The sequence below is a fragment of the Mercurialis annua genome, linkage group LG5 (genome assembly GCF_937616625.2).
Source record: "Mercurialis annua linkage group LG5, ddMerAnnu1.2, whole genome shotgun sequence".
In the NCBI taxonomy this organism is placed as follows: Eukaryota; Viridiplantae; Streptophyta; class Magnoliopsida; order Malpighiales; family Euphorbiaceae; genus Mercurialis; species Mercurialis annua.
Window position 1 is genome coordinate 49275294 of NC_065574.1, and position 20081 is coordinate 49295374.

Sequence of the window (20081 nt, forward strand, 5' to 3'; positions counted from 1 at the left end):
TGAGTTAAAAATGTTGAGTTATATAACATTACTCTTTGCATAGACAGTAACAAAGATTTTAGTATAGCATATTTATATCAAACAACCAATACTTCTTACCGGTGATCAAAAAATCAAATCGGACCGGCTAGTTGTTCCATTCGATTTTTTAAAAAAACTAGAATTCTTTGGCGGACCGGATTTAACCAATTAGCTCGATTTGAACCGCCTATTGACCCGTTGAACTGCCAATTGAACCGGTAATTGAATAGCTAGTTCAATTTGTTAGACTCTAATCCATGTTCAAATTTTATTTTTTAGATGTAATTTAATTAAGCGGTTAAACCGGAACAGATACGTAAACTGGTTCGGCCGTCCGTTCGATTTTTAAAACACTGCATCTTACTAGAAAATACAATTTTCCTTTTTCTTAATAATCTTTTTAGCTGAGCTCTTAGACTAATCTATCATTTTAGTATTTTATGAAATGAAATATAGTAGTATATATTTAGAAACTGTCAATTTATACAAGTTGATTGATTATATGATCAAATACTCTTAATTAACAGCTGTAGCATCTTTGACATTAACAAATTAATCGTATAAGAATATTTCTAAGTCTAATATTTCCACATTGCATGCAAATAAACAATACAAATTTGTACGTACGTGAGTGCAAAAGTCAAAGAATTTGAATTTGTCCAATAAAAAGAAATAGATTAAGGCAATAAAGTTGAACACTACGCGTAATCTAGATTTAGTGACTCAGATAAAGCTGACCTAATTCTCTATATAAGGTGACAAGTTTTACCTTTCTTACATATCTTTAATTTTCTATCTTCAATCATTATTTTACAGTTCTTTCAATTCTTTAAGCTCGTTACTAAAATAAGATTATGACAACTTTAGTTTCCAAAATTATGTTATCTCCCGTCAGTGTTGTGTGCATGTTGCTGTTGTTTTCGAGCACAGCATGCAATGCACAGCTGACTTCAACATTCTATGGTACAACTTGTCCGAATGCACTCACTACTATCAGAACTTCCATTAGGAATTCAATTGCGGCCGAACGAAGGATGGCTGCGTCTCTCATTCGCTTGCATTTTCATGACTGCTTCGTTCAGGTAGTGAATTAACTTAAATAAACGGTTATATATAATTAACTGGGCAGTTGGATCCGGACTGTTATAAGTTTTTTCGGATTAAAATTTTTGCGGTTACCAAATTATAGTATTTTTACATAATTGTCACCAACTTTCTGACTTTTACAATTTGGCAACGTTATAGTATGTTTACAGAACGGTTATAAAATTATGGTGTTTTTACAGAATAGCTATCGGCTTTCTTTTCAGCGTTACTTAGGGATATTTTTTATTTTTGTAGGGTTGCGATGCCTCTATCTTGCTTGATGAGACAGCAACAATTCAGAGTGAGAAAACTGCACTGCCTAACTTTGAGTCTGCAAGAGGTTTTAATGTCATTGAAAAAGCAAAAGCTGAAGTAGAGAAAATATGTCCTGGAATTGTATCCTGCGCGGATATTCTCGCTGTGGCAGCAAAGGATGCATCGGCTTATGTAAATACATTTATAATTAATCTCTTCAGATTCCATGTTTCTGAGAGTGTTAATTCGACGTAATTCTGAGCTTTTGTTATAAATATCAACAGGTTGGAGGTCCGTCATGGACAGTGATGCTTGGAAGAAGAGACTCGACTACTGCAAGCCGAACACTAGCCAATAGTGATCTTCCGAGCTTTAGAGATGGCGTTGACAGGCTTGTATCGAGGTTTCAGGATAAAGGACTTAACGCACGGGACATGGTTGCTCTGTCAGGTTGGAACCTATTGATTCCGTTCTGTCAGGTTGAAATTCTGGAATTATATATATATATATATATGCATATGCTAACATGTACAGGGTTTTGAACTTGCAGGAGCACATACACTTGGCCAAGCTCAATGCTTTCTATTCCGCGACAGGATTTACAACAACGGATCCGACATTGATGCTGGATTCGCCAGCACTCGCCGCCGCGGTTGTCCAGCTGTTGGTGGTGATACAAACTTGGCTCCGCTTGATTTGGTGACACCAAATTCTTTTGACAATAATTACTTCAAGAATTTGATCCAGAAAAAAGGTCTTCTTGAATCTGATCAAATCCTTTTCAGTGGCGGTTCTACAGACAGCATCGTCTCGGGGTATAGCTCGAATCCTGCGACTTTTAGCTCCGATTTCGCATCTGCCATGGTCAAAATGGGAAATATTGATCCTCTCACAGGATCTGCCGGTCAAATTAGGAAAATCTGCAGTGTTGTAAACTAATTTTTGCTTGTTTCTTGAATTTTCTTGTGGCTTTGTCTAGAATAATTAAATTGTGGATACTTTATCTTGTATTTCCTTTATTTGTATGTGTTTTTTTCTTTGTTTCTTTTTTATTTATCAAGTGTAAATTGTGTAATTTCAAAAGAATAAATATTCTTCCCAATTTAGTAATTCCATGTGTATTTCATATCCTGTTCAGAACTTTAATTTAACGAAAATTATTTATCTAATTGGGATTTATGAGAAATATAGGTATATTTTTGGGACCAAAAGAAATGGATAATTATTTTGTAACAGAAAGAACATTACAATTCACTATTAAATATTTATCATTTAATGTCTGGAGAAAGATATAAAATGATTTATGTATTGCAAGTCTCGAATATAATTGAGAGCAAGTACTTAATAGGACATTGACTAAAAAAAATTTACCTGAATTTATAAAATAACTTTTTAGTTAAAACAAAAATAAGTCCTTCAAATATAACAAATAAATAATAATAATAATAGTCGTTATATAAAATAGATTTAAGATGTATAAAATACTAAATCTTTTCGATGAGGTCAATTCTAGTAAAACATTTCAAAAAATTCATTTCAATTTTAGCTAATTATTCATTTTTTTATTGTCAAATCTTTTTTGTAACAGCTCAGGCTCAAATTAACTTTCAAACATATTCCAGTGACCCAAAATGGTTAATCCAAGTTCATTTAGTAGTTGAATTCTTATAACACTCCGCATTTTTTAGTGTTATTATAAGCTATCTGTTAAGATTTTTCTAATTGGGAATACACAAATTAAATATAAAAATTTTAATTTTAATAAATGGATGTGACTGGAATTAAAAAAAATTTAGAAAATTAAAATAAAATAATATAAAAGTCCCGAACAAATATTTTCAAAGCTAATATCCGTGAAATATTTTTAAGAAGTTATTGTCAAAATTTCATGAAATTTTGACGTAGTTTAAATAATTATGTGCGACTGAATGGGATCCAGGGATGACAATGGGGCGGGTGGGGGTGGGGAAGCTATTCCCATCCCCGTCCCCACTTATATGGGGAATCCCCATCCCCGTCCCCATTTATTTGATAGGGATTAATTCATCCTCAACCTCATACCCGTGGATTCCCCATCTCCGTGGGGATCCTCATATCCCCGTATAATTTTAATATAAATAGTTAAATATTTTTATTATTTTTATAAAATATTTAAGAAAAAAATATAAACTATTCAATATTAATGATATAGAAAATTATAAATTAAATTATTCCAAAAATTAATTAATCGTCTAAAATATTCAGCAATTTTAAATATTAAAATAAAATAATCAAAATAAAATAAAAAGTCGTTAAAAGTCATTACTCAATATCCTGATAATTAAATAAAATTATTAAAAAATATGAACAATATACTAAACATTGTTAAAAATTATATAAAAATATATCGGGTCTCCATAGGGACAGGGATGGAGATCCCCATGGGGTGGGGACTACACCCCCCCTCCCTCCCCATCCCCGTGGATGGGGAATAATCTTTCCCCATCCCGTACCCATGGGGGCAATTGGTGGGGATCCTCCGCCCCATTAGGGGCGGGTCCCAATGGGGATCGGGGAATCTCCTCCCCATTGCCACCCCTAACCCAGAATAATCTTCGAAGATTTATATAAAATAAAATATAAGCCTCATGCGAATAAAAATTATATTTTTATTTGTTGTATATTTTTAAGGATTTTTGGGTAAAATTTCATGAAATTAGAAATTGGTTTCCATTATTAAGTGCAGAAGATAATTAAAAATCTGGATTAAAGTGTTCAATTGAGCTACGGATAAATCAATTAAGCTAGGGGTTAAAGTGCTCAATTGAGATAGGGGTTAAAGTGCTCAATTAAGCTAGGGGTTAAAGTGGTCAATTAAGCTAGGGGTTAAAGTGCTCGATGTCAAGCACTCATGACACATCGGTAGGCTTCGTTATCGATGTTAGAAGTATATGATACACTAGTTGTGGTTTATGGTGATTAGAGTGTGAATTGAATATGTTTATCGAGATTTAACGTTTCATCCGGACCCTATATCTGACTGTATGTAGTATATAGTTTTCAGTTGTGATATTTATTTTATTAATGTTCGTTAGTAAATATGTGAACTCGTTCAGTTTTAACTAACCACGCCGATATTTTCCCTTTTAGGTTTGCAGAACTACAACATGGTCGGACTTCCATTCATGCTTCCGGAAGTCAATGTTTTATCTTTAGAGCTACAAGTAGTTGAGTATATATCGGGAAGTTTATCTTTCTGTTTTTGGTAGTTCACCTTATTTTATATAAACACTGATTTGAACTATTGTATATATATATATATGACTGAAAAGTTGCGATATCTTATAAAAGACAAACTGTTACCAGTATTACATATTTTATACTGGTTTCTGTTGTTGTAATTGGTTTTCGTATTGCATCTGAAATAGGACATTGTTATATTATAAGACAAGTGAGATACGCCCTGAGTTTTAGAGTTACAATACCAGTTTTCAGAAAGATGTTTACGTTACATAAAAGAAAAGTTTTAACGAGATTTATGAAAGCGTAAACTATATGTTATGTGATTTTGAATTGCGAAAAATTTATAGTGGTTTAAACTTATTACAGGTTTTAGAACTATCATTCTCTAGCGTCGGTCTCGGCCGAAATTTAGGGTCGAGACAATCCTAAACATTATAAATCATTAAACCGATCCTCACACTGTCGATGAAGAATGTTACATTTTTTATTTGTTTCAGTTATAAACATTTTGAATAATATTTTTGAATATTTTTGAATGAAAAAAGATCATATTTGGTTAGAATTTTTTTTTTTTTTTTGAAAAGGTTTGTATTTTTTAAAAACAAGAGCTGTTGGCTAAAATTAAAGTATATTTTTTAAATTAATTAATTAAAATTCAATCAAATGCATCCAATAAACGAAGTTAAATTTAATTAATTTAATTCAATCGAATTGGCTATAAGTAAAATATATTTTTAAAATTAAATTATAATTAATAAAATTAAAATGTTTAGTTTCAGAAACTAATTGAAAAAATGACAAATGCTTAATTAATCTAACATTTATATCTATATATTATAAATCCATAAAAATAGATAAAATAAAAATAACTAAGATGAAAAGAAAGAAATGACGAAACTAAAATGGCAAATATACATTATACAAGTCATAAGAATGGTGTCTTTGAATATTTCAAGTTTGTTCTCTCCCACGGTTGAATTACAAAAAAAGAAATGCCAAAACAAGGTGGCAAATACCATTTTTCTTAGCCTAGTTATCTTTAAGAATAAGCTTTGCCTTGAAGGGATCGTATGAATAGTTGATCGGTTCCAAGTTTAGCAGGATAAGGCCAAGAACCTGCTCGTATTGCAGTTTTGACCATTACCATGTCTTTACTCTTTACTAATGTTTGACTTTCTTAAAAAAAAAAAAGAATTACTCTATCATAAATTACGAAAAATTATTACATAAATTTAGTATATAGATTAAGCAATCATATTATAATACATTATTAAAATAATAGTATTATTATAATTATTTTTGTTATGTTTTTATACTTCTTAATAGTGATATTAGAATAATATTATCATCATTTTAATAACGTGTTATAATATGATTGATTAAATTTACAAATGACATGATTGACTAAATCTATCTAATAATTTCTTATTAAACTACTCTGTCCATTTAAAAAAATTATCAACTTTCTATATTATTTTTAGGTATATTAAGAAAATAGAAAATAAAATATTAATAATTTATAATATGAATTATATTTTTAAACCGTGGGATAATAAAAGAGTTGATAATATTATTGGGACGGAAGGAGTACGTTGTTCATATGAATCTTCATAATCAGTTTTACTTCATGTTTTGCATTTTATGACAATTATCCAAGCTTCTAATCTCTTGCAACTAGCTGGATTGCATTTCTCTTATATTTGACTACGTAAGCCCATCTGGTGTCCAAGGCTCGCTCTAACTAATCCGGATCCGACCAGCGTCGCGCATTTAGAATGGTGGATGAGTCTGCCAGTGAAAAATGTCTGCATTCACAACAACTCGAACTCGAGACCTTATTTAAGCGATAACAAGCCGCTTACCACTTGGATCAACTCCCATTGGTACCAAGCTTCTGATCTCTTGCAAGTAGCTGGATTGCATTTCTCTTATATTTGACTACGTAAAATCCTCCGCTTGCATGCATTATTCAAGACTTCAAACCTTCAAAAAAATGCACGCACCTATTCCAAAAAAATGTGATCATTGATGCATATGTCAAAGTCTCTGTTCCTTAAAAAACCAAAGCAATTCTGCCAACTACTTATAGCGGACATACGCGTTGGTGGCCCAGACCTGGACAAACCAGGCCAACCCTGTTGCACTATATAACCTATTCATCTTCATTTCTTTAATTCCATCTTCTTCTGTTTATTTAATTTTCCAAATTGATTATCAAAAGAAAAATTTAATTAATTATATTAGTTCTTGAGATCATACGAATTGATCAATGGCAACTTCATTTGCTGCTAAATCAATAGTTTTCTTGTTTATGGTGTTGGTTTTGTACACACCGTGCTTAGCTCAGCTTACTTCTACATTTTATGACAACTCGTGTCCGAATGCGCTTAGTACAATCCGAACTTCTATAAGGAGTTCGATTGCTGCAGAGCGGAGAATGGCGGCTTCTCTCATTCGTCTTCATTTTCACGATTGCTTCGTTCAGGGATGCGACGGGTCAGTGTTGCTGGATGAGACGGCTTCCATTGAGAGCGAAAAAACTGCGCTGCCAAATAAGGATTCTGCGAGAGGCTATGGAGTTATTGAGAAAGCTAAATCTGCTGTTGAGAAGATTTGCCCCGGAGTTGTTTCGTGTGCTGATGTTCTTGCTGTCGCAGCAAGGGATGCTTCTGCTTATGTAAGTAAATATATATCTGGTATTTATATTCTAGTTGGCCACGTAGAATTATGAACTTTCTTCCAGATATATGAACGATATTTGGTATTGTTAATTGAATATTCAAGTTAATTCAAATGTCGGGTTCATAACTCTACATGATGACTAGAATTTTTCTATAAACTTAATTAATAGATTTAGAATAACAGAGATATAATTTGTAATTTAAAAAATTGTATAGGTGGGAGGTCCGTCATGGTCATTATTGCTCGGAAGAAAAGACTCAACTACAGCAAGCAGGACTCTAGCTAACAGTGAACTTCCTAGTTTCAAAGATGGCCTTGACAGACTTATTTCTAGCTTCAAGAATAAAGGCCTTAGTGCAAGGGACATGGTTGCTTTGTCAGGTTAGATTACTATTATCAATTTGTGTTACCGTGTTATAATTGAATCCGTTAATAATTCAAACTCATATAAGTTCAACCAGAACCCGCTTAATTTCGTGTAGTGCCGTTTAAACGGGTACTGCCGCAAATTACTCCCTAAGTTTGATCCTTTTTTTATATTTTATGAATATTACTAATACACGAATGTCATCATATCAATATATAACATTTTGATTTAAACTTGCAGGATCACATACACTTGGCCAAGCGCAATGCTTTACATTCCGCGACAGGATCTATAGCAACGGCACCAACATTGACGCTGGATTTGGCAGCACTCGCCGTCGCGGTTGTCCAGCTGTCGGTAATGATGCAAAATTGGCGGCGCTTGATTTGGTGACACCCAATTCGTTCGACAACAATTACTTCAAGAATCTGATACAAAAGAAAGGTCTTCTTGAATCCGATCAGGTTCTATTCAGTGGAGGTTCTACAGATGCCATTGTCACCGAATATAGCCGAAATCCCAAGACTTTCAGTTCGGATTTTGCTACTGCCATGATCAAAATGGGAAATCTTGTCAATGGTAATGCAAGGCAGATAAGGAAAATTTGCAGTGTTGTCAACTAGTTCTTCATTTTGATTGATCAACTGCATAATGCAAATCATTGGCTACTCCTTTTAGCTACACATTTATTTCATTCTTTCTGTTTCATCAAATGTAAACAAATGTCTTATTCTTTTATTCATTAAATTAATGAAAGTTGTTATTTATCTTAATTTCTATCTCATCTCAATCAAATTAGATGAGTATATTGTTATCTTTTTCAATATGAATAGATCAAGTTTTGAATTCAAATTTTGGGAAATGACAAGATTGAATTTGATTGTCTATATAGAAAAGGTAAAACCAGTCAATATAAACAATTTGTGTTGTATTTTGACATGACACATGTGTTAAATGGCATACCATCTCTCCTTTTTCCAAAAATAAAATAAACCTTTAATTCCTAAAAAAATCACGAACTTTATACGAAATTTCATTTTAATCATGACCTTTAAAAGTTATCATTTAAAGGCACGAATTTTCATTTTATTTCAAATCTATCACCAAAGTAAAATTCGGTGTATTTTATCTGACTAAAAATTTCTAATCCTATATACTCTAACTGAAAAATAATAAAATTTGATGTTAATTAATAACTTGGATCTTACATTAATGATTTAGTGAAGAATTTTTAAAGATTTGATATTGATTAATAAAAGTTTGTACCTTTAAATGACAACTTTTAAAGGTCATGATTAAAATGAAACTTCGTATAAAGTTCGTTATTTTTTTAGAAATTAACCCTAAAATAAACCTAACCTAAAATCATCTTCATAAAGCTGATATATTCAAAAAAAAAATCGTCAAACTGCTTTAAAAAAAAAGTCAAATACTTGACATATTGTTCTTGATAAGAAGACGGGCATTAAAATGTGAAGAACGGTACTTCATAACATATTAAAAACTCCAGCAGCTTATATTGCAGTTCAGGGACAGTCTTGCCAAAATCTAGCGATTAAAAGAAAAACTCATCATTGCTGCATCATAACCAACCATGACTGCACCAGGTAGTCTGATAAAATTTCACATTTACAGTATAAAGACGTCAACATATAGCTGCAATGCATCAATGCCTTCATAGACAAGCAAGAATATGATGCCAATTTTTTTCAGTAGCATAATAAGTAAAGCAAAGTACGATGACGGATCTGCCTACACAAGCTACAACTACAAAGTATTGAGTATATAAAGTGATCAGACATTTCCACAAAAGTGGAGCTGAAAATGTACAAATGCTAAGTGAAAGATTTGACGAAAAATAACCTAGAAGATCAGCAGTTAAATAATTTCCATGTCACGTGCTTCCAGGAGCATCACTTCCAGCAGCTGGCTTCCGATTTAAGTAGCGTATAACAGCATCTTCAACCCTGTTCAATTACCAAAAAATCAAGCATCGTTAAGTACTCTTTAACTGTCACAAGTAGAATGCTCTTAAAATTAATTGAATTTTAATGCCAGTCTGGATCCTATAAACGACTGTGCTTATGTTTTTTCTCCAACCTGCGCATTTCCCTTATGTGAAATACTGAAACCTATAACCTATGTTGCACAGCAAGTCCTATGTTTCAGTGTTTCATTTTCATTTCTAAAAACGTTTGAAAGTCCGAAACTCTATATTTGTAACAATATTCTTATTAAAAATAACGTTTCATTTCGGTGTTTCCAGTTAGTGTTTCATTTTGTATGACATAGCCGATATAGGTTAAACATCAAACATAACCAGGGACATTTGACTTCATATTAGTTATAATACGAGTGAAACCATGATGGGGTAAAAAATACACTAGCCAGGACATTATCTATATCTCTCAAATAAGGTTGACATCAAATGGACTTTGAAACCCAACTATCATTTGTATGTGAAACTAACTTACTTGGTAGAGTCTGACAAATAAACAAATAAACAAACATATGATAGAATTGATATATAGCGATTGAGCTAACCATGGTTGGTTGAAGAAATCTGCACGGCGCTCTTTCTCAGCACTTCGACTACCTTCTCCAGCGACAAGTTTCAAATCCCTGCTTTGAGATTCAATCAAAGCATTGATAAATTCAACAGGTGATTGACTGAAGCCAAGGAAGAAGGCCCGTCTCCTCCGATGATCGTGAATTTTCCTTATAGCCGAACATATTGCTTCATCACAGGACTCAATCTCTTTGTTCTTCTCTGCATTGGACAACATAGCAGACAAATCTCTCTGTATTGGAAAAGGGACATCCACCACCACGTCATAGCACGCAGTTCCCGCTGGACTATTCCCCGAAAGCTTTATCTTATGCTCCAAAATTATCGCTTGAGGGGGAGATAAATGCTGTGATATTTTCTGCGAAACCATGGTAAACTTCATCTTTGCTTCCCCAAATACTTTCTGAAGAGGCGGATCACAGTTAAAGAAGGAAGGGTCCTCTGGATTCTGCAGTTTCCTGGCCTTTACATAATGCCAGATTGCAGCTATGATTCTTGGACGAGTGTCGACCTCAATACCTAGAACTTCCATCAGGGCGGGAGAGAGCTTAAATTTCTCAGGCACGTAGTTCATTTCTAATCTTATAGTCACGGCGAATTCTTTATCCCCCTTTCTTTTCACTTCAAATCCCTCATGAGGTGCAGGAGCTCGAGAATGCTCCCATACAATCATATGATTATCAGGATATAATCTCTGATCCAGCATAATCGTCACTCTTTTGAAAAATGATGAGAGCTTTGGATATAAGGGATTTGATTTCTGAACCACTCCAGGCTGATCGGGATCTATCCCATCCTCCAAAATTCTCCCAACAATCTTAAGAGTCCAAGTTGGAGGATCCGCATTCGGCTTCTTAGGAATTGATCTGATCTGATTAGCATAAGTATTGAAAACATAAATCCGAAGTGTTTTCTGAACACATGGAGGGTTTTTAAGAGCCTCCTGGATGTCAACCTTCTTTCGATTTAAAGCAGAATCAACGCGCGCTTCAAACTCAAGCAGTTGAGTGTAGAGAGCAGACTCGGGCAGAATAGCTGCAACTCTATCTTGCAGCTGCTTCTCCGGAAGCTTCTGCTTCTTCCTACGAGCTGCAGGAGTAAGATCCATATTTTTCAACGGGGAAATCATGTTTGACATAGGAACACCAGGAGGCCGAACAGGCGGCTTTTGGGGCATACGCTTGGCATTCATACTACCAGGAGTATTAAACGAAGGGGAAGATGAACCTAAATTGGCTATACCCGCATTCTGAGCCTGACTAAGCGACATCCCTTGCCCCTGAAAGTGAGCTTGAAATTGCGCTTGTGCCGATTGAACTTGAGCAGCATGAGCAGCTGCTTGCGCACGTGCTTGTGCTTGTAACTGAGCAGCCTGCTGTGCTTTCAACTGAGCCTGAGCATTGGCCTGCGCTTGAGATAACTGGAATTGATTCTGAAAACCCGACGCCATTTGCGCCTGAGACTGCGACTGTGAGAACGCTGACGGATTAACCATCCCAGCATTCCCAAACGGTGAAGAAGATTGCCCAAGGTTCATGGGCGACTGATTGTTATTGTTATTATTATTACTACCATTATTATTAACAGACATAGCTCCACCACTGTCACTATCACTCACACAACTACCTAAGAAATTACACTTCAAAGCAACCTAAAACCTATCAAAATCCAGTCTTGTAGAAAACCCACCAAAAATAACACAAACCCAGAAACAAATTTTCACCCAAAACCCTAAAACCCCCAATTCCAAGCAAAATCAAACATTTAAAATGGGAATCAAAGATCTCCTCAAAACCCTAAAAAACTTAAAGTAAAAATTATGAAACTGCAAAACATTAACTGGTAGTTCGAATTCTAAACTTCAAACAAAACCTGCAGATCGAATTATTCATAAAGAATTAGAGAGCATACATATGAGTAGCTGATGAACTGGGCACTGTGCAAATTTTATGAGAGAGAAGGGCTTCAGTACCGTACCACCTAATTGTTGTTCTTGATCTTCGATAGTGGGTTCTGGCTCTCTATGGGCGAGAGAGTTTTTGGGTGTGGAGTTTGAAGGTTTTCGTTCTTGGGACGGTGTTGCTATGATAAAAGGGCAAAAAGCACAAATCCGGTGTCGTTTTGTTTTTTGTTTTTTTTTTTTTCATTTCAAAAATAAGCTTCTTCGTTCACCATTAGGATCATTTGAAACCCCCCCCCCCTCTCAACTTTACACAAAGTATAAAAAAAAATTTAAAGCTGAAAAACTGGATCACTTCTATCCTTAACTTATCAAAACCGGCTCAAAGACCATTCTATGTTGACGTGGCACCTTAATTAGCGGGTGAGTTTCATAAATATTATAATTTACTCTAATTAATTATAATTAAACTCTAATTAATTTAGGACCTTTTTAAACTTTTTCAAAAAAACTAAATAAATTATATTACTAATAGAACAAACAGGCGTTGACATACATAAAGGAAACGTTCTCTAACATAAGTATATCCCTGACATAAAAGTCGTTGACACACGCGGCTTAAAAAAAACCTAGGAGTACAGACATATCAGTTCTACCTCGTATCGAATCCCAACAAGTCAAACAGGTATAACACTATTAGAAAACAGTCGATTAGCGACATATTTTAGCGACGGACTAAAATCAAATTTAGCAACGGATTTCAAATCTGTCACTAAATTCTAAAAAAATAGGCAGATCCATCCGGCCAATTTTAGCGACGGAAAAATGGCAAGACAAACCCCGCCAAATTTTTTTCACTTTTGGCGAGGGGTTGTGGAATCCGTCGCTAAAAGGAACACTTTGAGCAACGAATTTTGGAATACGTCGCCAGAAGTATTAACTTTATTAAAAAAAATTATTTATAAAAAACTATGTATAAAAAATAATTATTTATTAAAAAAAATATTTACAAAAAAATATTTATTAAAAAATGTTATTTTATTTATAAAAAAATAAAAAGTTATGAACAAATAATAATTTATAAAAAATTATTTATTAAAAAATTATTATTTACAAAAAATTATTATTTACAAAAAATTATTATTTATTAAAAGAAATATTATATTAGAATGCGATAGTAAAGTGTAAAAGTAATAATTTGTTGTTTTTATTTAAAATAATTATCAAAAAATAAATAGTATAAAAGAAAAATTATTTTATAATGCAGGAGTAAATATTTGTTCCTTTTAATTATATTTAAATATAATATATAAATATACAATAAGAATTTGAGTTGGTTAAGATGGAATTATGCACGTGCAACTGTAGGGTTAAAGAGGTTTTGGTAAGAGTAATGGAAGGATGAGTGATCTATTGGGAAGTTTGCGAAAATTGTGGGATGATAACGATGGGTGACTTATTGTGGGTGGGTGAGTGACCATGGACTATAGAAAAAATATATTTCATTTTTAGCTTTAATTAAAAATATTGATTTTATTTTTTTATTTTTGAAAAAACTAGTGACGATTAAAATCCATCACTATATGTAAAAAACAATCGTCACTAAATTTCTTAAAAGCCGTCGGCAATCCTTCCTGTTAGCTAAATGATTTAGCGATATATTAAATCCGTCGCTAGAGCCATTTAGCGACGGAAAAATCTGTCGCTAAATGACAGCTTTTTATTAGTGTAAACTTCCATCACAAAACACAATAACAGTAATATTATTTTTCACCACTCTACTATATTCTTTCATTTCTCTTTTTTTTCTCTTACTAGAAACTGACTTGATCGTCAGAGAGATCTAGCGAAATCCCTTTTCGACACTGTTTTAGCAGTTGTGTTCCTCTTTTCAGTTGATAAATCCAATTCCTTTTCTCGGAGATCCGCCTGGTGATTTGCAAGATATCATTTGACACCGTCTGCGGAAAAAAATAGAAAGTCCCCCCTTTTTAACTCATTTAGAAAATGGAAGAAGATAATCTCCTCATGCAAGACCCAGGATCGATATCTAATACCACAGAACCTACCAACGAAGGGCTCTTCGTCTCCTTGAGAAGAGGTACATTATCTTTTCTGCCCTGCCATGCTATCATGAAGAGGAACTCATTTAGCCTCAATCTTTGAAGTCACTATTCAATACTCATGGGAATGCATTTCACGGGGTCTCTCCCCCCCCCCCCCCCCCCCCCCCCCCCCCTCCCCCCCAACCTCACTCAATCCTACCACATTTATCACCCCCACTCTTCAAACACCCTAAAAACTTTCGACAAAGACGGGAATTCACTCACGTGAACTCGGTGTTCTCTACCTTATGTTTTGGATTTTTAAAATGCATAATGTGTTAAATAATGTTAATTGATGTTTAATTAGAGTAATTACACAGGCTAGTGTTTTGGGGTTTTTGAAATGCATAATATGTCTTGAATTTTTCTCATATTTTTTTATTATCCTATTTATTTGTTTGTTTGTTTACGGAATTCCACTTAGTATTTACTATTAATATTTAGTAACTAATGTCTCTAATGCTTCGGTTAAGTAGTTGTTTACCTAGAGAGTTATTCTTTTGATAGTGTAATATAATTATTTATTGTATTTGTCGATATGCCTGCCTTTGTTTTTAAATGATTCAACTTAACTCTCGTCGCTATCTCTTTTATTTTAATTACTTTATATCGTTAGTGTAATATAGTTCTAATCCACGTTTTTTAATTACAGATGATTCAAATTACAAACAACACCAAAAGAAAGTCATGCATCAAGAATTGTTTTTGAATATAGGCCATGTTTGGTTCATGAAATGGAATAACGTGGAATAGAATAGTTATTCTATAAAGAATGGAATAACCATTCTTTAGTTTTTGAGAGGAGTACTTATTTCACAAAATCATAGAATAGCAATTATTTGGAATACCTATTCCATGAACCAAAGTAAAGAATTGTTATTCTATACGGAATAGTTATTCCATTCCGCACCTATTCCATGAACCAAACATGGCCATAGTCACATCTTTACCGGATATATAATCTTTACCGGATATATTTGAATTACTATGGTATTGAAATATTTATACATTTTATTTTTTTGGAGTATTGATTGGAGGTAAAACTATTTTGTGATTTGTAGTTCCCAAAAGTTGTGTTTTAAAATGTCTAATGTTTTTGTATGATTCATAGTTTGTACAATTTTAAGTATAATTGTTTTGTAGAGTTATAGAATATTACTTTGTTATAATATTTGATTGCTATTTTATAGTTTAGATGAGATTTGATCTCATTATTACCGTAAACATAAACATTCACAATATCTCAAAAATATAAAATGTTTATTGCAACCAGATTTGCAGTTGCAATAATAAGAAATTTAATAATTAAAAAAATTGCGACCGTACTCCGATTCCAAATAGTGAAAATAGTTTTTTCTATTATTAGAAAAATAATGACCGGATTTTGGCTATCAATACTAAAATAAAACGGTCGTTATTAGTAGGATTAATGTAAAAAAAATCACGAACTTTACACGTTTTCTCATTTTAATCACGTAGTTTAAATTTTCTCATTTTTATACATGAACTACCACTTTTTCTCAAATTCATACACGGTGCTGAGGTAGCACTCATTCATTGATGCAAAGTGACATCCACCTCAGCAAATTACACCAATGGAACCGTGACACCTCAGCACCGTGTATAAATTTGAGAAAAAGTGGTAGTTCGTGAATGAAAATGAGAAAATTGAAATTGCGTGATTAAAATGAGAAAACATGTAAATTTCATGAATTTTTATGACATTAACCCTTATTAGTATAAACTACTGTTGTTTAATAATAACAATATCGGAGGGAATTCAGTAGCAAAAATGAATAGTTCTGGTCGCTATATAAACTATTAGCGACCGGGAAAGTCCCTTTCCTAAATACTAATTCCGGTCTCTAATTACTTTTAGGGCCGAGGCTTATAGCGCCGTCCACTTTGGTGATCGAAAGATTTCGGTCGCTGCAAGTTAATAGAAACTGAATCATTGTATTGAAGCACCAGTTTTCCAATTGCTAATTAGCGTTTTTCTTGTAGCTAGTGTGTTAAGGGTGATGCCTCATTTCTTTGCTAATTGTTTTGATCAATGGTTAGCTTTAAATCTTTAATGTAAATTACAGAAATGTCAAGTTATGATTTTTTTTTATAAATTTTTGCTATTTGAAATTTTTAAAAAGTCAGAAATAATAAATTATTCATTCACAAACTTTTAATCTCTGAAGATGTTATTTTTATTTGTTTCGCCAAGGCGACTTTTATGTATAAATTTTTTTATCATTTTCTTTTTGTATTTAAATTTTATTGTATTTTCTTTTTCAGGCCATAGTTTTGTATACATATACATATATAGGGCTGAGCAAGAACCGAACCAGACCGAAAAACCGAACCGAACCGAACCGAACTTTGTTGTTTGGTTTGGTTTTTCGGTGAAAATGGTTTGGTTCGGTTCCTACTTTAGGTAAAGTTCGGAGTTCGGTGTTCGGTTCGGTTTGGGTGTTTTGAAAACCGAAAAACCGAAAAAACCGAATGAACCGAAGTTTAATATAAAATATATAACTTTTTTAAAAATAATATACATATATACTTATATTTATATGTTTTTTGTATTTATATCTTTATTATTGTTGATATATGAATTAATAATTGTTATTTAAACATATATGAAAGTATATTAGACTCTAATTATTTAATATTTGAATAAATTTTAATAAAAAAATTAAAAAAATAATTAAATTCGGTTTTAACCGAACCGAACCGAAATATTTCGGTTTAATTCGGTTCGGTTTTTTTACTTCCAAACTAAAAGTTCGGTTCGGTTCGGTTTGGGAAATTTCCAAACCGAAAACCGAAAAAACCGAAAATTTTCCCACCGAACCGAACCGAACCGACCGATGCTCACCCCTATACATATATACATATATGTATATATGTCTATGTATATATATATAGCGAAAAAATTCAAACAAGTATCTAAATAGTCAAACAGATGTATCAAACATCTGAGCAATGGACCTCACACATCCTTAGATACACATTTAAAATGTCCCATTGAAGTGCAACCACTTCGTTTTCAATTGATAGAAAATAGTTGCCCCACAAGTTTCTTTTACTTGATCAAGAAAAGAAGTACTATTATATCATATAATATATATTTGAGCAAATTATTCTAAGATCCCTAAGTTTGCTATAATTTACAGTTTGACATCTTTTGTTTGAAAATCAAACGATTTGATATCTCAGTTTTGATTTTACAAATAGTTACAACCTTCTGTTAAATATAGGTACCAAATCGTTAACGGAGTGAAATGTGAGGTAACAAATTGTTTGGAAATAAGCTACCAAATCGTTAACATAATTGAAAGTGAGGTATCGAATCGTTTGAAAATAAATATCAAATTATTAATGGAACTAATAGAGGCCGCTAATTGTTGACGGAATCAAAATTGAGATACCAAATCATTTGATTTTCAAATAGGAGTACTAAACTGCGAATTATGACAACCGTAAGGATCTTAAAGTAATTTACTCCATATATATATATATATATATATATATATATATATATATATATATATATGTATGTATATATATATGTATGTATATAAAATTCATATTTTGCAAGGTTTCACTACAACAAAAATGATTTATTGTGACATTGAACAAATGTTACTTAATATTAAAAAAACGTTGTTTAAAGTTTATATTAACATTTTTTGCAAATGTCATTAATATGTTATATTAGTCGGTGTCGTTATGTGTTTAAGCGACATTTAATACAAATGTTTGTAGCCATTTACTGTAACATTTAAAAATATTTATTGTGACATTTATTTAGTATTACAATAAAAATATGGTAGCAATATTTATAAAGTGTCGCATTAACTACTAAATTATTATGAAAAGGCTATATTATTATTATTATTACTTAGGTTATGGAAAAAATATAACGCTGTAACTTTTATTAGATTATTATTTTTTCATCCAATTTAATATATATTGATGGTTTATACTATTCATTCATGAATATGAGAGGGAAACAAACATAAAACATCAATCAATAACATATATATATTTGATAAAAAAAATGACAATTTTTCGTTTATCTATACACTCATATCTTTAATATTATTTACAAAATTGAAAATAAAAACTGTAAATTACAAAAAAAAAAAAACTATCAAAATATATTCCGGCGAGCTCCAAATTTAATAGAAGCTGTAGATGTCCACTAACTTATGAGAACTTGTTGTAAATGGTCCGTCTTTATTTTCATGTTAACCTTCAAAACAAAAATAAAATTTAAGTGAACACAAATTAATAAAAAATAAATGAATAAACTGCGATAAAATAAAATTTGCAGAGAAAAATATACTAAACAACGATGTAAGATTAGAAATCAATCAACTTAATAAGGATATCAATTTGTATTTCTAAGATGCCACGACAAGAATAATGCAATCAACTAATTCTGTATAGAAGCCAACTCAAGTTAAAATGAAAAAAAAAATGCAAATTGTAATACCTGGAGGTTTGTGCTTCACACTTCATCCCTGCATCAGAGTACTAAATTATATGCCAAAGTAAAATATAAGACATCATCATTAAGAAAGCAAAGAAAAGAGCAACCTGAAACGAAAGAATCTGTTTCTGCAATTGGATGCCAATTCTCCTGCATTATAACAAAAGGCAATTCTACTTGAAATTGGTTAGTCTTGCTAAGAGTACCGCATAATCATATAGCTTTTTGATAAAATCTACAAGGCATAAAGAATATTGCAGAATCCCAAATTCGATTCAACGTAAATCAAAGATATGACTAGAGATTCCAATTTCGCAATGAAAAACATAAAAAATTTCTGATCAGAGATTATATTGGTAAATAAAAAGAAAGAGAGCTCTATATAGAGAATGGAGCCACATTCTTCAATAAAAGAGACAGCCACTTCAAAATAATAGAGAGTTGATTACTTGTATGCTTTACAAAGAGTGATAGCCATGATAGTTACACCATGAGAAATCGTGGTGAGTAATAAAGAGATAACTGAAAAGAAGTGGTAGATTTTATTGATTGATGAGAGATAAAAAAATGTAGAGAAAAAGTCGGATAAAAATTGGAATTCAAATTAAAGTTAAAGATTTTATCTTCAACAACTAAAAAGTATATTAAAATAAAAATATATTTTTAGTATCATTTATTAAAATGTTACTTCAATAGTCTTTTATTATTTAAAATGACATTTGCTAAAAATGCTACTATAAATATGTCACAAGAGGTTGTTTTTGTTGTAGTGTTTAGCCAAAAACCATAAAATAAAATATTTTGTAGATTGTCATTTAAAGTTTGGGTTATATATAAACCCTTTTGCAAATCCTAAGGGAACTATATCAACTGATCCTCAATAATTTTTCTCGCTATTGCTATTTGTGATGATATTCAACAGAAACAAAAATGTTGAAAGAGCAGGAAAGTAAAAAGTATTGGGAATGTGTCCTAACTTTTTGGCTGGCTACAACCAGAAAAATTCTTTTTAATTAGATTAATTAATGAAAATTGCAAGACTAATTAAAAAATTATCATATATAGCGACACTTTAAATAGGCTTAATGTCTTAAAAAACCCTGATCTTTCATCCTCTTTTCAATCCTACCCTGACGTTGCAAATCTGTCAATTTTACCCTATTTTGTATTTTTTCATTTCAATTGTACCCTAAAGCATAAAATTGACCTTTTTTTACTTGGCAAAAAAATCTCTAAATTAATCCTTTTTACATTAGATTAACTTTTAATATTAAATTGACCATTTTAAAAGAAAAATATTGAACTTTTGTCAAATAAATAAAAATCAATTTTATGTTTCAGGGTGCAATTGAAATGAAAAATACAAACTTGGGTAAAATTGACAATTT

The 20081-nt window shown here is 32.0% G+C and overlaps 3 protein-coding genes and 1 long non-coding RNA gene across 7 annotated transcripts; 2 read left to right on the top strand and 2 right to left on the bottom strand.

The window, feature by feature from the left end:
- Positions 1 to 823: 823 nt before the first annotated feature.
- LOC126682593 (lignin-forming anionic peroxidase-like) lies at positions 824 to 2472 on the top strand. Its single transcript, XM_050378318.1, has 4 exons — positions 824 to 1103; positions 1363 to 1554; positions 1647 to 1812; positions 1913 to 2472. Exons 1-4 carry the CDS (start codon positions 876 to 878, stop codon positions 2299 to 2301), a joined length of 975 nt encoding a protein of 324 aa, XP_050234275.1. The 5' UTR covers positions 824 to 875; the 3' UTR covers positions 2302 to 2472.
- A 4381-nt stretch (positions 2473 to 6853) lies between these two features.
- Positions 6854 to 8353, top strand: LOC126682133 (lignin-forming anionic peroxidase-like). The gene is made up of 3 exons (XM_050377711.2): positions 6854 to 7261; positions 7482 to 7647; positions 7874 to 8353. The coding sequence occupies exons 1-3, from the start codon at positions 6854 to 6856 to the stop codon at positions 8254 to 8256; spliced, it is 957 nt and encodes a 318-aa protein (XP_050233668.1). The 3' UTR covers positions 8257 to 8353.
- On the bottom strand, positions 7660 to 12328 carry LOC126682132 (SWI/SNF complex component SNF12 homolog). Of its 3 annotated transcripts, none has more exons than XM_050377709.2 (3): positions 10178 to 12328; positions 9497 to 9600; positions 7660 to 8179 (listed from the first exon to the last, which is right to left on the bottom strand). In XM_050377709.2, exons 1-2 carry the CDS (start codon positions 11791 to 11793, stop codon positions 9528 to 9530), a joined length of 1689 nt encoding a protein of 562 aa, XP_050233666.1. In that variant the 5' UTR covers positions 11794 to 12328; the 3' UTR covers positions 7660 to 8179; positions 9497 to 9527. The 3 variants fall into 3 exon arrangements, with proteins under 3 accessions (XP_050233666.1, XP_050233667.1, XP_050233665.1); XM_050377710.2 differs by lacking the exon at positions 7660 to 8179 and having other exon boundaries at positions 9183 to 9600; positions 10178 to 12074; positions 12180 to 12327; XM_050377708.2 differs by lacking the exon at positions 7660 to 8179 and having other exon boundaries at positions 9183 to 9600.
- Positions 12329 to 18224: 5896 nt separating this feature from the next.
- LOC126683027 (uncharacterized) lies at positions 18225 to 19308 on the bottom strand. 2 transcript variants are annotated; one of them, XR_007641576.1, is made up of 3 exons: positions 18801 to 19308; positions 18697 to 18724; positions 18225 to 18453 (listed from the first exon to the last, which is right to left on the bottom strand). It is a non-coding gene; the product is annotated as an uncharacterized LOC126683027 (long non-coding RNA). The 2 variants fall into 2 exon arrangements; XR_008790826.1 differs by having other exon boundaries at positions 18697 to 19308.
- Between the last annotated feature and the right edge of the window lie 773 nt (positions 19309 to 20081).